The 20,025-nt window shown below is 52.9% G+C and overlaps 1 protein-coding gene and 2 non-coding genes across 7 annotated transcripts; all 3 read left to right on the top strand.

Annotated features, from left to right (window-relative positions):
- The first annotated feature begins 579 nt into the window (after nucleotides 1-579).
- On the top strand, nucleotides 580-18,461 carry Tnpo2 (transportin 2). Of its 5 annotated transcripts, XM_026399639.2 has the most exons (26): nucleotides 580-625; nucleotides 1,183-1,300; nucleotides 3,463-3,574; nucleotides 4,439-4,514; nucleotides 4,595-4,744; nucleotides 7,504-7,610; nucleotides 7,705-7,838; nucleotides 7,926-8,007; nucleotides 8,082-8,204; nucleotides 8,321-8,439; nucleotides 9,548-9,608; nucleotides 9,709-9,874; nucleotides 10,085-10,237; nucleotides 12,902-13,127; nucleotides 13,329-13,500; nucleotides 13,948-14,034; nucleotides 14,110-14,217; nucleotides 14,320-14,478; nucleotides 15,739-15,826; nucleotides 16,005-16,103; nucleotides 16,578-16,673; nucleotides 16,982-17,087; nucleotides 17,295-17,394; nucleotides 17,471-17,545; nucleotides 17,670-17,797; nucleotides 17,874-18,461. In XM_026399639.2, exons 3-25 carry the CDS (start codon nucleotides 3,476-3,478, stop codon nucleotides 17,775-17,777), a joined length of 2,694 nt encoding a protein of 897 aa, XP_026255424.1. In that variant the 5' UTR covers nucleotides 580-625; nucleotides 1,183-1,300; nucleotides 3,463-3,475; the 3' UTR covers nucleotides 17,778-17,797; nucleotides 17,874-18,461. The 5 variants fall into 5 exon arrangements, with proteins under 5 accessions (XP_026255424.1, XP_026255422.1, XP_026255426.1 ...); XM_026399637.2 differs by lacking the exons at nucleotides 580-625; nucleotides 1,183-1,300 and adding an exon at nucleotides 1,909-1,995; XM_026399641.2 differs by lacking the exons at nucleotides 580-625; nucleotides 1,183-1,300; nucleotides 17,874-18,461 and adding an exon at nucleotides 1,909-1,995 and having other exon boundaries at nucleotides 17,499-17,545; nucleotides 17,670-17,753.
- LOC113190534 (small nucleolar RNA SNORD41) lies at nucleotides 13,181-13,250 on the top strand. Its single transcript, XR_003301785.1, has one exon. It is a non-coding gene; the product is annotated as a small nucleolar RNA SNORD41 (small nucleolar RNA).
- On the top strand, nucleotides 15,862-15,935 carry LOC144254040 (small nucleolar RNA ZL2). The gene has a single exon (XR_013343413.1). It is a non-coding gene; the product is annotated as a small nucleolar RNA ZL2 (small nucleolar RNA).
- Nucleotides 18,462-20,025: the final 1,564 nt, after the last annotated feature.

The following is a 20,025-nucleotide window of genomic DNA, read 5'->3' on the forward strand; positions in this document are numbered from 1 at the left end:
AAAAAAAAAAAAAAAAAGGCTGTAGCTCAGTGGGAAAAACGACCTTGGCTTCAATTCCCATTAAAAGTAAATAAATAATAATAAAAACATAAAATGGGGAAATATGTCCTGATTCAGCTTTCCAATTTTCAATCTGGGGACCACAAGACAGCCAACCATGTGGACCTATTTACCAAGGGCCACTCTGTTCTGCCCATACTCCCTTATTTGCACAGGACTGCTGGAAACTTGCCATATTAAAAGAAGGGGTTGAACATTAACAAATTGTCTCTTGCATCCCAAGCTTCCTCTCCATTTGACTCTTATCTGGGGCAGTGCCCTACCTTGATCAGAAAGCTCCCATAATTCGCACACTTCGTTGCATCATCTCAACCAATCCCCAGCCTCAAATTTCATTCTCAACATCCATCTCAGTGGGATTCCAGACTCCGCCCTACAGACCTCCCAAAAGCCCCCACCGCCGGGCTTTTGATTCTTACCTAGCTCATTAAAGCGCAGCTGCTCTGGCGCTTGGCACCAAGGGATTTGTAGTTCTAAATCTCACGGACTGGGACTTTGCGCATGCGTTGTTGGTGGCTTCCGCACGTATCTCCAGACCTGTTTCTTCCCAGTTGAACTGGCTACGGTGTGTATCCTTGCTTCTCCTTTCTCTTTAGGGAGTTTTCCTTCGCTCTCGGAGCGAAATTAGGCGTAAGCTGGCGCTCCCCTAGCCAGGAAGGCCATAATACTTGCTTTTCATGAATGAACAGAGCTGGGATGAGTTTTCCTACGGGAAGTAGGCTACCTACTGTCGCTTCAGGTTAGGGCAAACATTGATCTGTGTCTCTCCTGAAAGTCAGATAGTCTCTCAGGGGAGGGCTAGTCCTTTGGGATTAGAGCCTTGGTTCATCCGGTAAATATTGGTTTAGCGAGTGGTCGAATACAGCATACTGCCATAGAATGGCCTTGAGGCTCACGGGGTAAAAAAACACGCTTTAAAAGAACAGTTTATGGCTTGCCAGGTAATGCTTAACTTGGACTATCTTTAATGGAGCAAACTATTCTTATACACATTTGACGGATGGGGAAAACTGAAGCCCCGAGTGGCGGGAGGTCGCCCATCTTGATATCCGCAGGGCCAGGAGGGGAAGGAAACCTGACAGCTTCCAGGGTCTCCAGCTCTTTGCAATGCTTTGCTCTCAGGAGGAAAAACAGTGCCCTGCTGTCTTCAGATGGAGCATGGATCACGAAGATTTCTTCTTCATGACCCTGCTCTTGCCTAAATTTCTTGGGCAAGGGATTTCATCTCCTTCATCTTCAGGTAGGGAAAAGAACTAGGCCTCTTGTACTTATTTTACTAATTTTATTTTATTTAAAAATTTATATCTTTTTTGTCTCCTTGTAAAAATTGTCACACAGTATTGAAAACAAATAGCGCAAAATGGGGCCGCGGCTTCTGTAGGAACTCGGCGCGTGTCAGGCTCTTTTTCTTTGTCTCTGGAGTAAAAAGTTCACTCCAGACTCGGCCCCCCCTTTTTTTTTTTCCACATGAAGGGTACTCCCTCTGGATGGGGGGCGGAGAAAGAGGAACAATTAAGTTTTCAGGGAGATGATAAGGGCGCAGTTGACTCCCGACCGAAGGGTTCCGGGTTCATCATGCTAAAGTCTACACGCACTACCAATTCCTGGCTCCTGCAAAGGGCGGCAGTCAGAAGGGTGTGAGATGCTGAGAAAACGAGACGCTCGGAAGACTAATTGGCCAGAGGGGCTTAGAGGCGGCAACTCTTCCGTCACGTGACCCGGCCTTGGCCTGGCCAGGGTCTCCCTAGTGCTCGGTCACGTGTGGTGGCTGTGCATTCCGATTGGTGCGCCCAGACCAGTTTGAACGGAGTACGGAAGCCGCAACGGTTCATCTACGACCGCGTTTTTTTTATCCCTTCTCTTTGGCTCCCTCCTTCCGCGCGAGTCTCAGGAGAAGCCGCAGCACTAGGCGCCGCTGCTGCCGCTCCGGGCCCGGTAAGTGGGCCTCACTCAAAGCTGGACCCGCTTGGCTCTGGCTTGCGTTCACACCCCCCCCCGGGCTCTGGGCCTGCGCTGCGCGTGGCCCGGGCGTCGGGGCCGCGCCCGACCGGGAAAGGCCGGGAACCCGGTTGGGCCCGATCGGCTAGGCAGGGAGAACGGGCCGGGCGGGGGAGGGGGAAACCGAGTCGAGCTTTGGGGGTGGGGCCTCGGAGCCGGGCCAGGTTGGGGTTCCGCGAGAAGCGGGCCAGTGGGGCGGCTGGGGTCGGGCTGGAGGGGATCTGATTGGGGAAGCGTCTGGGGGCTGCTTAGGGCCTGATTGGGGGACGTCGTGAGGATCGGGTGTGTGTGGGGGCCTGTTTCGGCGGGGCTTAGTGGGTCTGATTGAGGGAGGCCGTATTGAAAGTTGGGGGGGCTTGTTGAGTTTGGTAGGGAGGGCCGTCAGTCTTAGGCCGAGAGGGCTGTGCTGGGTGTGACTGAGAGGCGTCGCTGGGATCCGTTGAGGGGAATGCTCCGGGGGGAGTTCGGCCAGGCCTAATAGGGGGGAGCTGCAGGGGTTTTCCGACTTGAACTGGTGGGGGGCTTGGCGAAACTTGATTGGGGGAGGCAGCAGAGATCCGTCAGCAGGGCTTACTGCTGACTGGGGCAGAGGGTGGGAGGGAGAGAAGCTTGGCCAGACCTGATTGGGGCTGGCGACGGGGACGGGTGCAGGGGGCTTCTGTCGCGGGTTGGGCGAGCTTGGCTGGCTCTCATTCGAAGGCAGCGGAGACCTATCTCAGCATTGCTTCGGGCCTGATTAAGGGAAACCGCTGAACGGGTCTGGCTTGTCCAGAAAAGGGGGCGTCTGGCATCTGCTGAGCTTGAAGTACCGGATTAGAGGAGGCGGCAGGAATCTTCAGCAGGATCGGAGCACTTTGGACGGTGCACCTGGGGAAGCTCAGGGATCAGACCGGGCAGGAGGCAGCCGGGATCTGGCCGAGCTTTCGGGCCTGGTTTCGGGAGGAGAATCTTCAGGGACTGTGCTTGCACCGGGGACACCACGGGGGCCGGAGCACTATCACGGTCTGGGGCGGGGCCCCTGGATGTGGAAGCGTCTGGGTCCTCGCCCAGCGGCTGCGAGGGAGGCGGAAGCCTTAGGTCCCGCAGCCGGGGGCGGCAGCGGCATGGGTCACCGTGGGAAGAGGGCTCCACCTTGGGTCCGATGAGGATCCGCCGGGCCCCGCCGCCGCCTCCCATAGCCCGCTTTCATATTCCCCCACCCGCGCTCCCAAGCCCGCGACTGCGAGGCCGAGGATGGCGCAGCTGGCGGGGACCCCGCACTTGGGCGGGTGTGGATCGGCGGCCTCCGCCTGTCCGCCGCGGGCGCTCCCGTCGTCACGCGTCTGCCCCTGCCTCAGGGGCTCAACCTGGGTCTCACACCGAGACCCAGAGACCCAGCGCTGACCCAGGCCCCTACCCCTGCAGCTCGCCTTGCGCCATGGACTGGCAGCCAGACGAGCAGGGCCTGCAGCAGGTCCTGCAGCTGCTCAAAGACTCGCAGTCGCCTAACACGGCCACTCAGCGCATCGTACAGGATGTATCCTTCCTTCCTTCCGGGGCTGGGGGAACCTGGCAGATGTCTGCAGTTTCTGAAGGCCAGAGAAGGAGGGGCCCACTTCCTGACACCCCTTTCCCTGCCCCCTGCATTTTCTGATGTGCAAAAAGAGCATGGCTTGGTCAGAGAAGCAAGGACTGAGTGCCTCTGTTCCATTCTCAGAGCTCAGGGATTGTTATGGAAAATAATGAAAATACCTAATGTTCTTCAAGCACTTAACTATTAAAGTAGTTGCTGTTATGTCCATCTTGTGGACAGGGATGTTGAGGCTTAAGAGAGGCAAAAGAACTTCCCAGGGTCAAAGCTCACAACCAGTGGGGAGCCAGGATGGGAAGTTCAGCCTTTTCAGATTTGATTTCAGCGTGTCCTGCCAGAATGGGAAGATAAGTCTTTAAAACATTAAGAAGTTTCACGTGAAAATTTGGGTTCTTTTTTTTTTTTCCTTTTTGCCATGCTGGAGATCTTGAACCCAGGGCCTTGTGCAGGGAGTGTTCTGCCACTTAGCCATACCTCCAAGACCCCCGCCCCCCTTTTAAACAGGCAACATTGGATGCTAAGGAGCAGAGCTGAGTAACAGCTGCCTCCCTTGTCAGATCGGGATTCTCTAGCCCTCTCTATTCTGCCAGGGTCTTTAGGAGTGGCTGGGGAGCTGGGGCATCCACTCTGGTCCATGTGTGCATTTGATAGCCTGAAATGCTCTGAGCTGCTCTGGGCACAGTTGATAAGTGGGATCCCAGGGGCTGGTGGCCTGGTCCCCTCAGTCACTTATGTCCTCGGCTGTGTGGCAGTGAGGGGGCTCTGCCTAGGGAAGGCCCCTGTCTCCCAAGACCCTTAACAGCCTGGCAGAAACTCAAACAACTCAACCAGTTTCCTGATTTCAACAACTACCTTATCTTCGTCCTGACCAGACTCAAATCAGAAGGTATGCTGTATGTGCCCCTCCATGTGAGCCACACCCCACCTTACCCCCATGGCTCCCTGAACCTCAGCCTCTCCCCACAGATGAGCCCACCCGTTCTCTCAGTGGACTCATTCTTAAGAACAACGTGAAGGCACATTACCAGAGCTTCCCGCCCCCTGTGGCTGACTTCATCAAACAGGAGTGTCTTAACAACATTGGTGACGCCTCCTCGCTCATCCGAGCCACCATCGGTGAGAAGGGGCAGTGGGGGCTCTGGGTCAGAAGCTGCTCAGTGTGTTCAGGGTGCTGTTCACTGGATGCTCTGGCATCCTATGTGGCTGTACTGTTACCACTGCTATTTGACAGGTGAGGAAATGGAGGCACTGAGATGATAAGAGACTTGCCTGGTAAGTAGCAGAACTGGGAAACAAGCCCAGGCAGTGCAGGTCCATGTTCTGGAACCATTCCCTCTGGAAACGGCCAGCCATTCTTGTTTTGGAGATAAGTGACTTAGTGTTCAGAATTTTTTTTTTTTTTTTTTAAAGAGAGAGTGAGAGAGGAGAGAGAGAGAGAATTTTTAATATTTATTTTTAGTTCTCGGCGGACACAACATCTTTGTTGGTATGTGGTGCTGAGGATCGAACCCGGGCCGCACGCATGCCAGGCGAGTGCGCTACCGCTGAGCCACATCCCCAGCCCTAGTGTTCTGAATTTTGTGCTAAGCGCGCTTCGGATCTAGCTTCCCTGCCCTTGTGGAGACAGCCATTAGCTGACTTTCACCAGTCTTGGTTCAGATGCAACATGAATTAGTTAATATTGGCTCTTCCTGATGCCTGGCAGATTGCCTCAGGAAGTTAAAGAGGGCTGGGTAGGAACTAATTGGAGCCCTTTTCCCTTAAGGCTTTTCACTACTGATAAATACATTTGTTCCTCTAAGAAGGTGTTTTGTGGGCTGGGGTGTAGCTCAGTAGTTGAGCACAGGCAAGCTCACCTGAGGCCCTGGGCTCCATCCCAAGGACTGCAGAGCTAAAGAAATTTTAAAGAAAATTTATAGGACTATTTCAAAGGAAAAGACAGATTTACTTATGCTAAAGGGAAGAAAATCTTCAAAATAAATGCAACAATAACAAGAAAATAGTACTAACTATGTGGGCCTATCAGAAGTGCTGCTCTCACGGCTTCCTGCCTCTACAGAAGTAGCTCTTACCTCTTCAGCTCCCCCTCTGAGCTAAGCAGAAGGATCTGGACTTCCTAAGCTCATTCTAGGTACCAGGCTCTGCTCTCAGTACTGTTGGTCCTCCAGATCCACAGGTTCCATATCTGCATATTCAACCAACTGTGATTTGAAAATGTTTGGGGGAAAAAAATTGCACCTGTACTGAATATGAACAGACATTTTTTTCCTGTCATTATTCTCCAAACAATACAGTATTGCAACTATGTACCTAGCATTGGTATTCTGTTAGATATTTAAAGTGTATGTACTAAGTATCTTTTTATGAGTGCTGGTAATTGAACCCAGGGGCACTTTAGTACTGAGCTACATCCCCAGTCCTTTTTATTTTTTATTTTGAGACAGGGTCTTGCAGAGTTGCCAAGCTTGACCTAAAACTTGAGATCCAACTGCCTCAGCCTCCCAAATAGCTGGGATTATAGGTGTGTGCCTGGCTGTGTGCAAAGTAGTGTATCCAAATACTACACCATTTTCTATAAGGGACTTGATTTTGGTGTCCCCGAGATGTCCTGGAACCATTTCCTCATAGGAGGTCTACAACTAAATCATTGACGGTTCCTAATAGTCTTAGGAGTCTGGTGGCTGTCTTTTTGTTTGTTTGTTTTTTGTTTTTGTTTTTTTCATGGTACTGGGGATTGAGCCCAGGGCCTCAAAATACTTGGACAAGCCCTCTTTCCCTGAGGTACACCCCCAGCCCTTTTTATTTTATTTTGAGACAGGGTCTTGCTGAGTTGCCCAGGCTGGCCTTGAACTTGGGATCCTCCTGCGGCAGCCTCCTGAGTAGCTGGAGTTACAGGCGTGCTCTACTGCACCCGGCTCAGGCTGATGCTGATGCTGATGTTCTTTATTTCCATCGAGGGCAAAGAATGAAGGCACAGAGAGGTTAGGTGATGTGGTCAAGGTCACACTGCCAGATGGGGAACTGGGACTGCATCGCGGGCTGGCATCAGTGTCCTTTATGAATCCACTTTTCTGAGTCCAGCAGTGAGCCTTCTGCCCTTGGGAGACACTGCCATCTTGTGGCATTAAATGCTCATCTTCCTTGACAGCAACAGTATTCAGCTGGACACCAGGACCCCTCCACTGCCCTCAGGGCTGTATAGTTGCTTCGGTTTGCTCTTCGATTTCGGTCAGGCGGTAGAGCCCTCCCTGTGGCCACAAGGCCTTGTAGACTTGTTACTGTCATCTCTGTCCTCACCTCTTCCCATATTTTCCCCATTGCTCTCTGTTCTGATCCCTTCTGTGAGCACATTAGGCTATAACTCTCCTGGGACCTTGGCCTGTCCCTCCTCCTGGGTGCTTTTCCCCCAGGTACCAGGAGGCCTTCTTCCTGACCCACTTCACCTCCCTCAGCTTGTTACTCACACGTCACCACCTCGAAGCTGAGCGTGGTAGCACACACATGTAATCCCAGCTTCTCGGGAATCTGAGGCAGGAGAATCACAAGTTTGAGGCCAGCCTGGGCACCTTCCCTGTCTCAAACTAAAAGGGACTAGGGATGAAGAGTGCCCTGGGTTCAATCCTCAGTATTGAAAAATAAATAAATAAATGAAACCCACCTCAGTGAGGCCTGCTCTGACCACCCAGTTGCTCTCCTCCCTTTCAGCCCTTGTATGTGGTTTCCCAGTATTTTACTGGGGAAAAATGGGGTGGAGCCATGGAGGGCTTCTGTGGGATAGTTTAGGGAAAGCCAGTGAATGAGTGCCTGGTGGCTAAGGGAGGGGACCCTGCGGGCCCTCACCCAGCCTGAGGCTGCCTCCTTTTCCCTCTGTCCAGGTATCCTCATCACCACCATTGCTTCCAAGGGGGAGCTGCAGATGTGGCCTGAGCTGCTGCCCCAGCTGTGCAACCTGCTCAACTCCGAGGATTACAACACCTGTGAGGTAGGTGATGAGCTGTGGCCAGCCCAACCAGAGACCTAGGCCTAGCCTGCGACCCACACTCATATCTCTATTCCTCTTCTCTCCTCTCCACCAGGGAGCATTTGGAGCCCTGCAAAAGATCTGTGAAGACTCCTCTGAGCTCCTGGATAGTGATGCTCTCAACAGGCCCCTGAACATCATGATCCCTAAGTTTCTGCAATTCTTTAAGCACTGCAGTCCCAAGATCCGGTGGGCGTGGCTCCCCAGGGCATCTGAGGGTCTTGGAGTGTGTGGGCTGGCCAGACCTGGGTGACCCACATCTTTGCACCCTGCTAGGTCCCATGCCATTGCCTGTGTGAACCAGTTCATCATGGACCGGGCGCAGGCGCTGATGGACAACATTGACACCTTCATTGAGGTGCGCTGCTGGGCAGGGGTTGGGCAGGAAGAGGCCCAAGGTCTCAAGGCAGCTGACCCCACCCTTCCCTGCAGCACCTGTTTGCCCTGGCTGTGGATGATGACCCTGAGGTGCGGAAGAATGTGTGCCGTGCCCTGGTGATGCTTCTAGAAGTGCGGATTGATAGGCTCATCCCCCACATGCACAGCATTATCCAGGTGTGCATGGCCAAGGCCAGTGCAGATGGGCAGGTGGGCAGCTGGGCAGCTGGCATGGGGACTGGGGAGCCACCTGCAATTGGGCTAGGTCTCAGCTTCTCCCCCACTTGCTCTAGTACATGCTGCAGAGGACCCAGGACCACGACGAGAATGTGGCCCTCGAGGCTTGTGAGTTCTGGCTGACGCTGGCCGAGCAGCCCATCTGCAAGGAAGTCCTCGCCTCCCATCTGGTCCAGTGAGTGTTGTTGCTCCCACCCTGCCACACTCTAGCCTCCACCCCTTGCTGTACCTGTGCCTTCCCTTCTGGTCGGTCACCTCCTGAGCTTGTTCTAGTTCACGTCCTCTGTGTGTATTTACTTTCAATCCTATACAAGACTGTAGCTTTAAGGACTTAAAAAAATTAGATTGATGAGACAAAAAATGAACCGGGATCCTGGATCCAGGTGTCTGTCGGAAGGTATCTCTCTGGTCTCAAATCTGATCTTTCTGCATTGGGCTTTATCCTCAGGCATGACCTCAGGGATTGTTGTGGTTTTCTGCATCTTTTCAGCTTAGGAAATTCTTTTAAGTAGTGTCTTTAACAAAAGTCTTAGAGCTGACCCTTTTTGTTTAGTTTTCTCAGTTCTGGGGATTGAATCCAGGGGCTCTCTGCCACTGTACATCCCCACCCCTTTTTACTTTTTCACTGGAGGCAGGGTCTGGCTGTGTTGCTCAGGCTGACCTGGAACTTGCCATCTTTCTGCCTCAGCCTCCTCCCCAGGGTTGCAGGTGTGTGCCACTGTCTGGCTAATGAGCTTAACCCTGAATCACTGTGTTTATGGGGAGGCTGTGGGGCTGGGCCAAGAGGGGTGGCTTCTGGGGAGTGATGTGACACCCTCGGGGAGTAGGAGGAGAAGGTTCTAGAAGAGTCTGAAATTCCAGCTCCAGTTGAGGGGACCATTCACTTTGCCTTTCACTTTCCCAGTGTGGCCTGGACTCAGCCATCTTAGGGAGGTGCCCAGGGCCTGAGTCACATGACCACTACCTTATCACATGATAAAGACCAGGTACTCTTGTAAGATTTTCAGTGTGTTTAGGGGTCTGGAATGGCCCTGGGTGGCCAGATCCAAGCCAAAGCTTTCCTGTGGAGCCAAGGAGGTATCACCTAACCATGGTGGCTGAAACTAGGTTGGGATAATTCCCCACAGGGAAATGAATGGCTGCAGGATGCACAAGTATCTGCATGTTTGGCAATGTCTGCCCCTTGATAGATGCTGCTGCCCACACCTCTGCCGCCTCCTGCCCAGGCTGTGCTCCCCCGATGAGGGCCCCTGCACTATGACAAACATCCTCTCTCCTGACAGGTTGATCCCCATCCTGGTCAATGGAATGAAGTACTCAGAAATTGACATCATCCTGCTCAAGGTCTGGCTGGGTCTGTTGGCTGCTGAGCGTGGGTTGTAGGGCAGAGGCTTTGGCTGGGTTTCCTCCATGGTGCTGAGTGGTCTGCTGGCCTTGTCCCCAGGGGGACGTGGAAGAGGATGAGGCAGTCCCTGACAGCGAGCAAGACATCAAGCCACGCTTCCACAAATCACGAACAGTGACGCTGCCCCATGAGGCCGAGCGACCTGATGGTTCTGAGGATGCAGAGGATGATGACGACGATGATGCTTTGTCTGACTGGAATCTGAGTGCGTGGCTCGGCCGGCCCTGGGGGTGAGGTGGCAGGCCCTGGGATCCCTCTCTGAAGGTGACAAGATTCTGGTGCAGGCAGATCATGAAGAACTTACCATGATCTCTCACTGGGGAGACTGACACCCCCCCCCCCCCCCCAGTAAAGCAGGGCCAGCCTCCCACACATTGAGTATTCCTCATCCCATCCCCCAATTGTCCGCCCTCAGGGAAGTGCTCAGCGGCCGCTCTGGATGTCCTCGCCAATGTCTTTCGGGAGGAGCTGCTGCCTCACCTCCTCCCACTGCTCAAGGGCCTCCTGTTCCACCCTGAGTGGGTGGTCAAAGAGTCAGGCATCCTGGTGCTGGGCGCCATCGCTGAGGGTGAGTCCTCTGTTCACCCTCATCCTGGGTGTGCCCCCTGGCTTGTCCGTACTTCCTGCACACTGGCCAGAGTCTGGGACGGATACAGCACTGACAAGGCCTGCTCAGCACTCTTCAGACCCCTCTAGAGTCCCAGTCATCCCCTTGGCCCGTGGGCCCACAAGGAATCTCCAAAACCCTAACATGCATTCTCTCCGGCAGGCAGGTCAGCGATGTTGTAAGTGTAATTGCAGCAGCTGCAGCTGTGACAGCAGGTACCTCTGTAGTGCTTCTCTCACAGTAGGGCCACCCAGGCCAGGTCCCCACCAATGAACTTGCCCAGTTACCACCATCTGCTGAAGTGCGTGCCAGAACCCCAAGTTCATAGATGGGGAAAATGAGGGTCACAGAGGTGACCATACCACCATTTCCCTGCTGTCACCCAGGTGCATCAGAATGTCACACCTGATCCTGGCTGCTAGACTATCCTGACAAAAATGGAAGGGCTCAGTGTTGGACACAAAGCATGGCAGTCTGATGCAGGTGTCATGTGTGACCATGTCAGCAAACAGAGCTGTCCTAAACATTTCAAACATGGGAGCGGGAACTCTCAAGCTAGAGAGCCTTTAAATTTTTTCTGAGGAAGGCAAGGGGTGAAGCTCAGTGATAGGGCACTTGCCTGGCATATGAGAGGCCTGGGGTTCCAACCCCAGCACCAAAAAAATATTTTTATTTTTTTTTCCTAAGAAAAGGTTTCTGGGCACTGCATCCCGTGTTAATAGGATTTGTCATTTTCGAAACAATGTACGTGTATGTTAGGTGCATTTCATGTTGATGGGGAAGACAAAACTAGAGGAGGTGGTGCCGGGCTGGTAAGAACAAATCTTATGTGTTTGATAATTGGGGGGATAAGTTATTCTTAGTGTTCTTTTGAGGTAAGAAAGTGGTGCTCTGCCTGGTATGGTGGCACACCTTATAATCCCAGCAACTCCGAATGAGTAGGAGACATTATTACATGTATGATTGCACAACCGGTGTGACTGCATTGTGTACCACCAGAGGACTGAGAAGTTGTGCTCTATTTGTGTACAATGTGTCAAAACACATTTTTACATGTAGAACTAATTAAAACAAATTTTTTAAAATTAAAAAAGGGGGGTGCCTGTGGCTCAGCGGTAACACATTTGCCTGACGTGTGAGGCACTGGGTTTAATTCTCAGCACTGCATATAAATAAATTTAAAAAAAAATATGAAAGGTGAGAATGAATGAATGTAAGATTACTTTGAAAGCCAAATCACTAAATAAATAAAGAAAAAATAAATAAATAGGGCTGGGGTTGTGGCTCAGTGATGGAGTGCTTACCAAGCATGTGTGAGGCACTGGATTCGAACCTCAGCACCACTTTATTTTATTTTTTTTTTTTTTTTTAATTTTTTTTAATATCTATTTATTTTAATTCTCGGCGGACACAAGATCTTTGTTGGTATGTGGTGCTGAGGATCGAACCCGGGCCGCACGCATGCCAGGCGAGCGCGCTACCGCTTGAGCCACATCCCCAGCCCCATCAGCACCACTTTAAAAAATGAATAAAATAAAGGTATTGGGTCCATCTACAACTATAGATAGATGATAGATAGATAGATAGATAGATAGATAGATAGATAGATAGATAGATGATAGAAAGAATAGATAGGTAGGTAGGTAGATAAAACTGCTGGGGATATAGCACAGTAATAGAGCACCCCTGGGTTCGATGCCACATATACACTAAATTTGATCCTCATGTCTTTGTTGTGGTATGGGAATTGAACCCAGGTACATTCCCCCTGAGCTGTATTCCCCCAGCCTTTTATTATTTGAGACAGGGTTTTCTAAATTGCTGTGGCTGGCCTCCAACATGTGAGCCTCTTGCTTCATTCAAGTAGCTGAGATTATAGGCATCACAGTGTGCAGCTGATGCTTATGGGTTTTTTGTTTTGTTTTTGTTTTGGTACCAGGGATTGAACCTAGGAATACTCCAACACTGAGCCACATCCCCAGCCCCCCCCCCCCCTTTTTTTTTTTTGATATCTCATTTAGAGATAGGGTCTCACTGAGTTGCTTAGGGCCTCTCTAAATTGCTAAGGCTGGCTTTGAATCCATAATCCTCCTGCCTTAGTTTCCCAAGCCAGTGGGATTATAGGTATGCACTATTACATCCAGCTGATGTTCATGATTTTAAGAAAAGAGAAGGTGTGAGAGTATAGCTAAATGATAGAGTATTTTCCTAGCATACTTGCCTAGTATGGTTTCCATTCCCATTATCAGAAAAAATTAGGGAAAATGAAGAGTAAAAGAAAATGCATATACATCTAAGAATGGTTTCTTTCATGTGAGAAGTACTTCCCATCCGTCTGGATCATTGGGCTGCCCCATAGAGCTGATGAGCTCAGCGGTCCTGTGGATCTTGAATTGATAAGTGACTGGATAACACATCCCCCAGATGCCATATGCCTGCTCTGTCCCCATCCTGCCCTTGCCTTTCTTGGGCTCTGTGAAAAGACTCTGGGCCATTTATGAACCTTAGAGCCTCAGTTTCCTCACCTGTCAGGTGGGGCTCATTCCTTCTTTCTATAAGGGTTGGTATGCCTGGGCCTAGCTGTGCTCAATCAAACCATCCCCTTTTGTCCCCTGGTCCCTGTAGGCTGCATGCAGGGCATGGTGCCCTACCTGCCTGAGCTGATCCCACACCTCATCCAGTGCCTATCAGACAAGAAGGCCCTGGTCCGCTCCATCGCCTGCTGGACATTGAGCCGCTATGCCCACTGGGTGGTCAGCCAGCCCCCAGACATGCACCTCAAGCCTCTGATGACGGAGCTGCTCAAGCGCATCCTGGATGGCAACAAGAGGGTGCAGGAGGCAGCCTGCAGGTGATCTTTAACCCCTGAGCTTGCAGCAACCCCCTCTTTGTCTCTTTGCTTTCTGGGAAGTGATGACACCTGTGACCGCTGACCTGGCCCTGATTTCTCTTGTATTCGTACTGGCTGATCCTGTGTGCACCCTTCCCAACTGCATGACGAGTACCACCTGCCAGGGTCCACTAAGCCCTCCACCCTGACCCCCTCCACCAGTGCCTTCGCTACCCTGGAGGAGGAGGCCTGCACAGAGCTGGTGCCCTACCTCAGCTACATCCTGGACACCCTTGTCTTTGCCTTTGGCAAGTACCAGCACAAGAACCTGCTCATTCTCTACGATGCCATCGGCACTCTGGCTGATTCTGTGGGCCACCATCTCAACCAGCCGGTGAGACCCCAGAGTAGCCCCCTACTCCCCATCCTGGTGCCCTTTGGCATCTGGTGACCTGGCGGCGACCCTGTGTCACACGCCAGGGATGTGGCCATGACCGCAACAGGCAGACAGACCCACCTGGTCCCCGCCCTCGCACTGCTCCCAGTCTAGGGGGGAGACAGACAGTTTTGAGATAGCATGGTAAGTGCTGTGCTCGGGGAGTGCAGGGGCCTGTGGGAACCAGAGGTGCCGATCCAGGCTTCTGGGTGGGGGCAAGGGTTGAGGGGATAATGCTCTGGACAAACAGATGAAAACAAGAAGGGCCTCTGGCTGCACGGTGAGGCCTTGCAGAGCCCCGTGAGCCAGGGCAAGGAGTCCAGGTCTCATCATTCAGGTGACAGCCTTCTTTAAGTCACAGACCCCCACCCAACCCAGGGAGCCCAACTTCCACTCCCCCTCCAGGAATATATCCAGAAACTGATGCCCCCGCTGATCCAGAAATGGAACGAGCTCAAGGATGAGGACAAGGACCTCTTCCCCCTGCTGGAGGTGAGTGGCTCAGGTCCCCTCCCCTAGGACCACCATCTCCTGCCTGAGTTCACCTCACCTCCTCTTCCCCGCCAGTGCCTGTCATCGGTGGCCACCGCTCTGCAGAGCGGCTTCTTGCCCTACTGTGAGCCTGTCTACCAACGTTGTGTCACCCTGGTGCAGAAGACACTGGCCCAGGCCATGGTGAGCATCCTCTACCCACTTACCCACCCATCAGCGCTGCTGCTGCTGCCCAGGCCCCAGCCTGTTCCCCTCACCCACCTCCCCACCCCCACCTATATCCAGATGTACACCCAGCACCCTGAACAATATGAGGCCCCAGACAAGGACTTCATGATTGTGGCACTGGACCTGCTCAGTGGACTGGCCGAGGGCCTGGGTGGCCACGTGGAGCAGCTGGTGGCCCGAAGCAACATCATGACATTGCTCTTCCAATGTATGCAGGTAGGTGATGCCCCAAGCAGGCCACACCCCATCCCTGCTATCCCCAAGGAGTGGCAGGGAAGCAGTCCTTTACCTGGCCAGTGACAACATTCAGTAGCCCATGTGGGCTGCCCTGGGGGACTCAGCCATAAGTTGTGCCAGAGAACATCAGAGAAAGAGGGCCTTTAAAAAAGGCTCTGAGCCAGGCTTGGTGGTGTATGTCTGTAACCCCAGTAACGTGGGACGCTGAGGCAAGAGCACTGTAGGTTCCAGTCCAGCCTGGGTAACTTAGCAAGACCCTAGCTCAAAATAAAAGGGCCGGGATGTAGCTAGGTGATATAGCATCCATGGTTTAATCCCTAGTCCCACCAAAAAAGAAAAAATGGCAGACAGGGGTGGGGGCATAGCTCTGGTAGAGTGCAGCTGGGTTCAATTTTCAGTACCAAGGAAAAAAGAATTGAAAGCACACATCCTGCCTCGCACACACACCCAAGAACATTCTTGGTATTTCTAGGTGACATCTACAGAGATGTCAGTGATAAGCAAATAGTTGGTTAAATTGAACTGTTTAAGAAAGCATGTCAAGGAAAACATTCTGTGTGTGTTTAGTCCACTTGGATTTTTTTTTTGTTGTGGTGGTGGTGCTGGGGATGGAACCTAGGGCCTCAAGCATGTTAGGCAAGTGCTCTACTATTGAGCCATATCCACACTCTGAAAGGGGACAAGAGCATGGGACTAGTGCTAGGAAGGGTGGCGCACACCTATAATCCCAGCAGCTCAGAATGCTGAGACAGGAGGATGGTGAGTTCAAAGCCAGCCTCAGCAAAAGCAAGCTGTTAAGCAACTCAGTGAGACCCTGTCTCTAAATAAAATAAATCCCCAGTAGCCCTCCACCAAAAAAAAAAAAAAAGAGCAGGAGACTAGAGCGGCTAAGGGATAGCATTGAGCAATGGCACATTCCCGTCACCCCAGCTATTCAGGAGGCTGAGGCAGAAGGATTATAATGAGGTTTTTTTGTTGTTGTTGTTGTTTCGTGGATCTTGGGGATTGACCCAGGGTGCTATACCACTGAGCCACATCCCCAGCCCTTTTATTTTGAGAGGATCTCACTAAATTGCTTAGGGCCTCAACTAAATTGCTGACAGTTTAGTATCTCAAAATAAAAATGGCTAGAGGTAGAGCTCAATGGGAAACTCCCCTTATTCCCATCTCCAGTATTAAATAAGGAAAAGTCAGTGTTCAGGGCCAGGGTGTACTACACTGTCCCTTCTCCTGCCCCAGGACTCAATGCCTGAGGTCCGGCAGAGCTCCTTTGCCCTCCTGGGAGACCTCACCAAAGCCTGCTTCATCCATGTCAAGCCCTGTATTGGTAAGTCACTGCCCTCAACCTGTGACCCCAGCCCTGGCCTCAAGTGATGGAGACACACTGTGGGAGAACCGTGACCGTACTGGGATGTGTTCGTACTGTCTGATGGGCTTGCCCAGCTAGTTGCAGGAGCTTACCGTGGCTGGCCTTCCTTCTCAGCACTCCTGTTTCTCTCTACCAGCTGAGTTCATGCCCATCCTGGGCACCAACCTGAACCCTGAATTCATCTCTGTCTGCAACAATGCCACCTGGGCCATTGGGGAGATCTGCATGCAGATGGGTGAGTGCCCTGAAAGAGGGCAGGCCGGCCATGTCTCCTCATGGAACTGCTCTGGGTTTCCCTTGGGGTTGGAGCCAAGTGGCTGAAAAATCACTTGTGATTTGCTTTCCCGAAAGGGCGGGACAGGAGGGCTGTTTGTATTGGACTGTGTTATGTAGTTGCTGAAAGCCCTATTGGATTGGTTGGGTGACTTTGGCCTCTTTTCCTGAAGGAGTACTGGGTGGTGTGATGTCATCATGGAATTCAGTGGTGACTGCAGGGGAGCCTCTGGTGTTTGGAGGATGTGGGTCTGTCTCTGGTTGACCATGATTCTGAGCTGAGGAGCAGCAAGAGAAGGGCCTTTGTGCCCTCAGCAGTTGTGGTTGGCCAGTTTAGGGATGGAACTGGGGTCATTGAGGTAGAGGGGCTATACCACTGATTGGCTCAGAGTCGGTGGAGTAGGCTGTGCAGGTTTCTGATTGGCTGCTTCCCTAGGGGCAGAGATGCAGCCCTATGTGCAGATGGTCCTCAGCAATCTGGTGGAGATAATCAATAGGCCCAACACACCCAAGACTCTGCTGGAAAACACAGGTGGGTGCCAGGCCTGGGCCACTGCCCTTTGCCTTCCTCTTTGAGGTGGGGTTCTGCACTGGGAAGGGAGCCATTGAAAATCTTGGGAAAGAAACCAGGAGGGGTGTCTGGTATCTAGAAAGGGGTTCTGGGAGAAGCCCAAGAAAAATGCTGGCCTCAGGGAGACCTTGGAAGAGATCCAGGCTGGCCCATGCTTAGGGGCCCAGGCTGGCTGCAGGAGCCATTCCCTTGGGGCCCATGGGGCGGGGCTCGGTGCCTCGTACCAGAGGCCCCGCCACGTACCGTCCCGGGGCCACTCGGGGTTGCAGGTCGCCTGACGAGTCCCTCTGCCATTCCAGCCATCACCATTGGCCGCCTGGGCTACGTGTGCCCACAGGAGGTGGCACCCATGCTGCAGCAGTTCATCCGGCCTTGGTGTGTGCCCTCCTGGGTGGGGCCTGGGCAGTGGGGTGGGTGGGACAGGCAGGCCTGACCACTTCCCTTGGCTGTGCCCCCGCCCTAGCTTATCCCGGACAGATGCATGACCCCAGAGCTACCCACTGAGGCCCTGCTCCCCTGTCCCCCACTGTTGTACATTCAGCGCCAGTCCCCCCCTCTGACCCGCTGCCCACCTTCCTGCAGGTGCACATCCCTCAGGAACATCAGGGACAACGAGGAGAAGGACTCTGCCTTCCGGGGCATCTGCATGATGATTGGTGTCAACCCCGGGGGTGTTGTGCAGGTTGGGCAGCTGGGCTCTGAGGGCAGGGTGGGAGCTGGCTCGGGCGGTCCCTCACACGGGATCCGTCACGTTTCAGGACTTTATTTTCTTCTGCGATGCTGTAGCCTCCTGGGTGAGCCCGAAGGATGACCTTAGGGACATGTTTTATAAGGTGAGGCTCCAGCTCAGCCCTGATTCTTTCCTGGGAGAGGGTGGGAGCAATCTCTGGCCATAGGGGGACAAAGCCAAGTTTGGCTGTGCCCTAACCCTAACCCTTCACCCCTACCTCACCACAGATCCTCCATGGCTTCAAAGACCAAGTTGGGGAGGAAAACTGGCAGCAGTTCTCGGAGCAGTTCCCGCCACTGCTCAAGGAGAGGCTGGCAGCCTTCTATGGGGTCTAGACTCATGTGGAGACTGTCAGGTGAGTGAGTGGGTTTTGCCACCCAGGGCTGACTGGCCAAACCCACGCAGGCCCTGACCCTCCCTTTCCCCTGCAGGTTTCTGTCTGCCTCATCGTCTGAGGGATTGCTGGGGAGCACGCTGCGTCCGGAAGTCGCTGTGCCCTGTTCCAGGGGGGTTAGGGAGGAGTGAGCGGGACCCAAATCCAGACGCCTTCCCAGTCCGTCCAACCGTCCACTTGCCCCACTAGGCCTGTGTGGCCGGCGCTTGGGCAGGTGGGTGGGGCCTCCACGCTCATCCTACAAACAGGGAGGGGGGTGGGACTTCTTGGCAGGCAAGAGCCCCCAGGCTCTAATGGGGTCATCTCAGGCAGCCCACCTGGGCCAGCCACATGGGAGGGAGGAATCAACACAGCCGACTGAATCCGGCTTTGGATGAGGCGAGGGGATCGCAGGAGGGGAGGGGGGTCCTTGTAGAGACGCGTACACACACATGGCCACACGCATGTGCAGGCACCGCAGCCAGCCAGGCTGGGCCAGCCGCCCCACCATTTCCCCGACTGCATGGAGACAGTAGAATTAGTGAACCCCTGAGTTAAGCCGTACGGCCTTCCGTGTAACCTGCATCTAGAGTATAAGAAGCTTCCGCTGTTTTGCCGGAATCGGCGGTGATTGGGGAGGGCTGGGGGGGTTGGGGGAGCCTCAGCCGGGATGGGGGGAGGAAGATGGCCACTTTGAGGCCGCCCCGTCAGCACGCGCACGCTTTGGACCTGCTCCATACTTCCCTGCCAGCTTCGTGGCAGCCTCAGCCAATGTGTCCCCATCTTAGTCCCATCCCAGCCAGCAGAGTGGGGACCACCAGAGTGACCAGAGCTGGTCCGAACTCGCCATTTCGCTCCCTGTGCTCCAGTGGTATTTGTGCTCCCAGCACTGGCCTGGGGTGTTCCTTTCCTGAGGAGCTGGGACAGAGCTGCTAGTACCTAGCCCTGTGTCTCTTTCGGGAAGGAGCTTCCAGGGCAGGCTGGTTCTCTGCATTCCTGAGAACCCCCTGAAGTGAGTGGGGGGTCTCTAGCTGGTGATGATATTGGACAGAGGTTTATGCAAGAAGTAACCCCAGAGCTTGGAGCAAGGGAAGGTGGAATGCCCCTGGCCCCCACTTTGTCCCTCTGGGACTTCCTGCTCATCACAGTGCCCAAGGGGCTTAGACCCCACCAGACTGGGACAGCACTTCTATAGAGAACCTTCTCAGATTGGTTGAGGGTGCAGTCAAGGTGGGAGGGGGCTCCCTTGGAGAAGGGGGTACAGTTATTTCTGAGTTGGCTGGGAAACTGGGCCCTGCAGACCCCTTCACGTCATTTCTTTTTCTTTCCTGCATTCTACTACTTTGGGGGCCCCTTGTGTTTTGGGGTTCGACTGGAGTCCTATATCCTATGGCCTGTTCCATCTGTCCCTCCAAGGCCCTGGATCCTACCCTGGCCAGGTGTCTTCTCAGATAGGGCCAGGCCCTACCTCTATTCCAAGGGGTACTTAGTGCACATTCCATAGTTGAGCTGTTCCTGCCCCAACCCCTACCCCACCAAAACTTGAGCAGGTCTCTGGAAGCCATTTGTAAAAAAAAAAAAAGAAAAAGAAAAAAAGAAAAAAAAGAAAAGAAAAAAACTTTTTAATACCATTTAGTTTTCTGCTAATTCCACTTTGGAGCATCCTCCACTGAGTCTTGCAGTATATGGATGGATTGGCTGTCTGATGGAATTGGTAACCCCCTTTCCATCAAAGATGGGGGGCTCTAACCACCTTCAGGGAAGGGGAGCCTGGTTCTACTTTTTCTTTTCTTTTATTCTTTTTTTTTTTTTTTAAGAAAGCTATTTAATTTTTTAATTTATTTTTGGTTGGTTTTTGCACAATGAAGTTTCAGCTTCTCAACTTTATTCCCTGTCTAGGGCTGTGGACCCAGATTGGCCTTGATCCACAGTCCCTCTCCCCTTGCCCCAGGTCCCTCCTCACCCTCTTTTCCCTGCAGGCTCCCAGGTCTGTCCATTTGTTACCGTGCTGTGCTGGGGATTGGCGCCAGGGTGGCGTGAGATTCCACTTGTGTAGAACTTTGTTGAGTAAAGATCAGTTTCTTGTGAAACCTTTGGTCTCTAGTTTCTTGTGTCCTTGGCTTTGGTAGTGGAGGAGGGCCTGAGGTGCTTTAGAAATGGGAACAGAACTACAGTCAGGAAGTAATTGAGGGACCCAAAAAGTAAGAAGA

Source organism: Urocitellus parryii, chromosome 3, assembly GCF_045843805.1.
Source record: "Urocitellus parryii isolate mUroPar1 chromosome 3, mUroPar1.hap1, whole genome shotgun sequence".
NCBI classification, from domain to species: domain Eukaryota; kingdom Metazoa; phylum Chordata; class Mammalia; order Rodentia; family Sciuridae; genus Urocitellus; species Urocitellus parryii.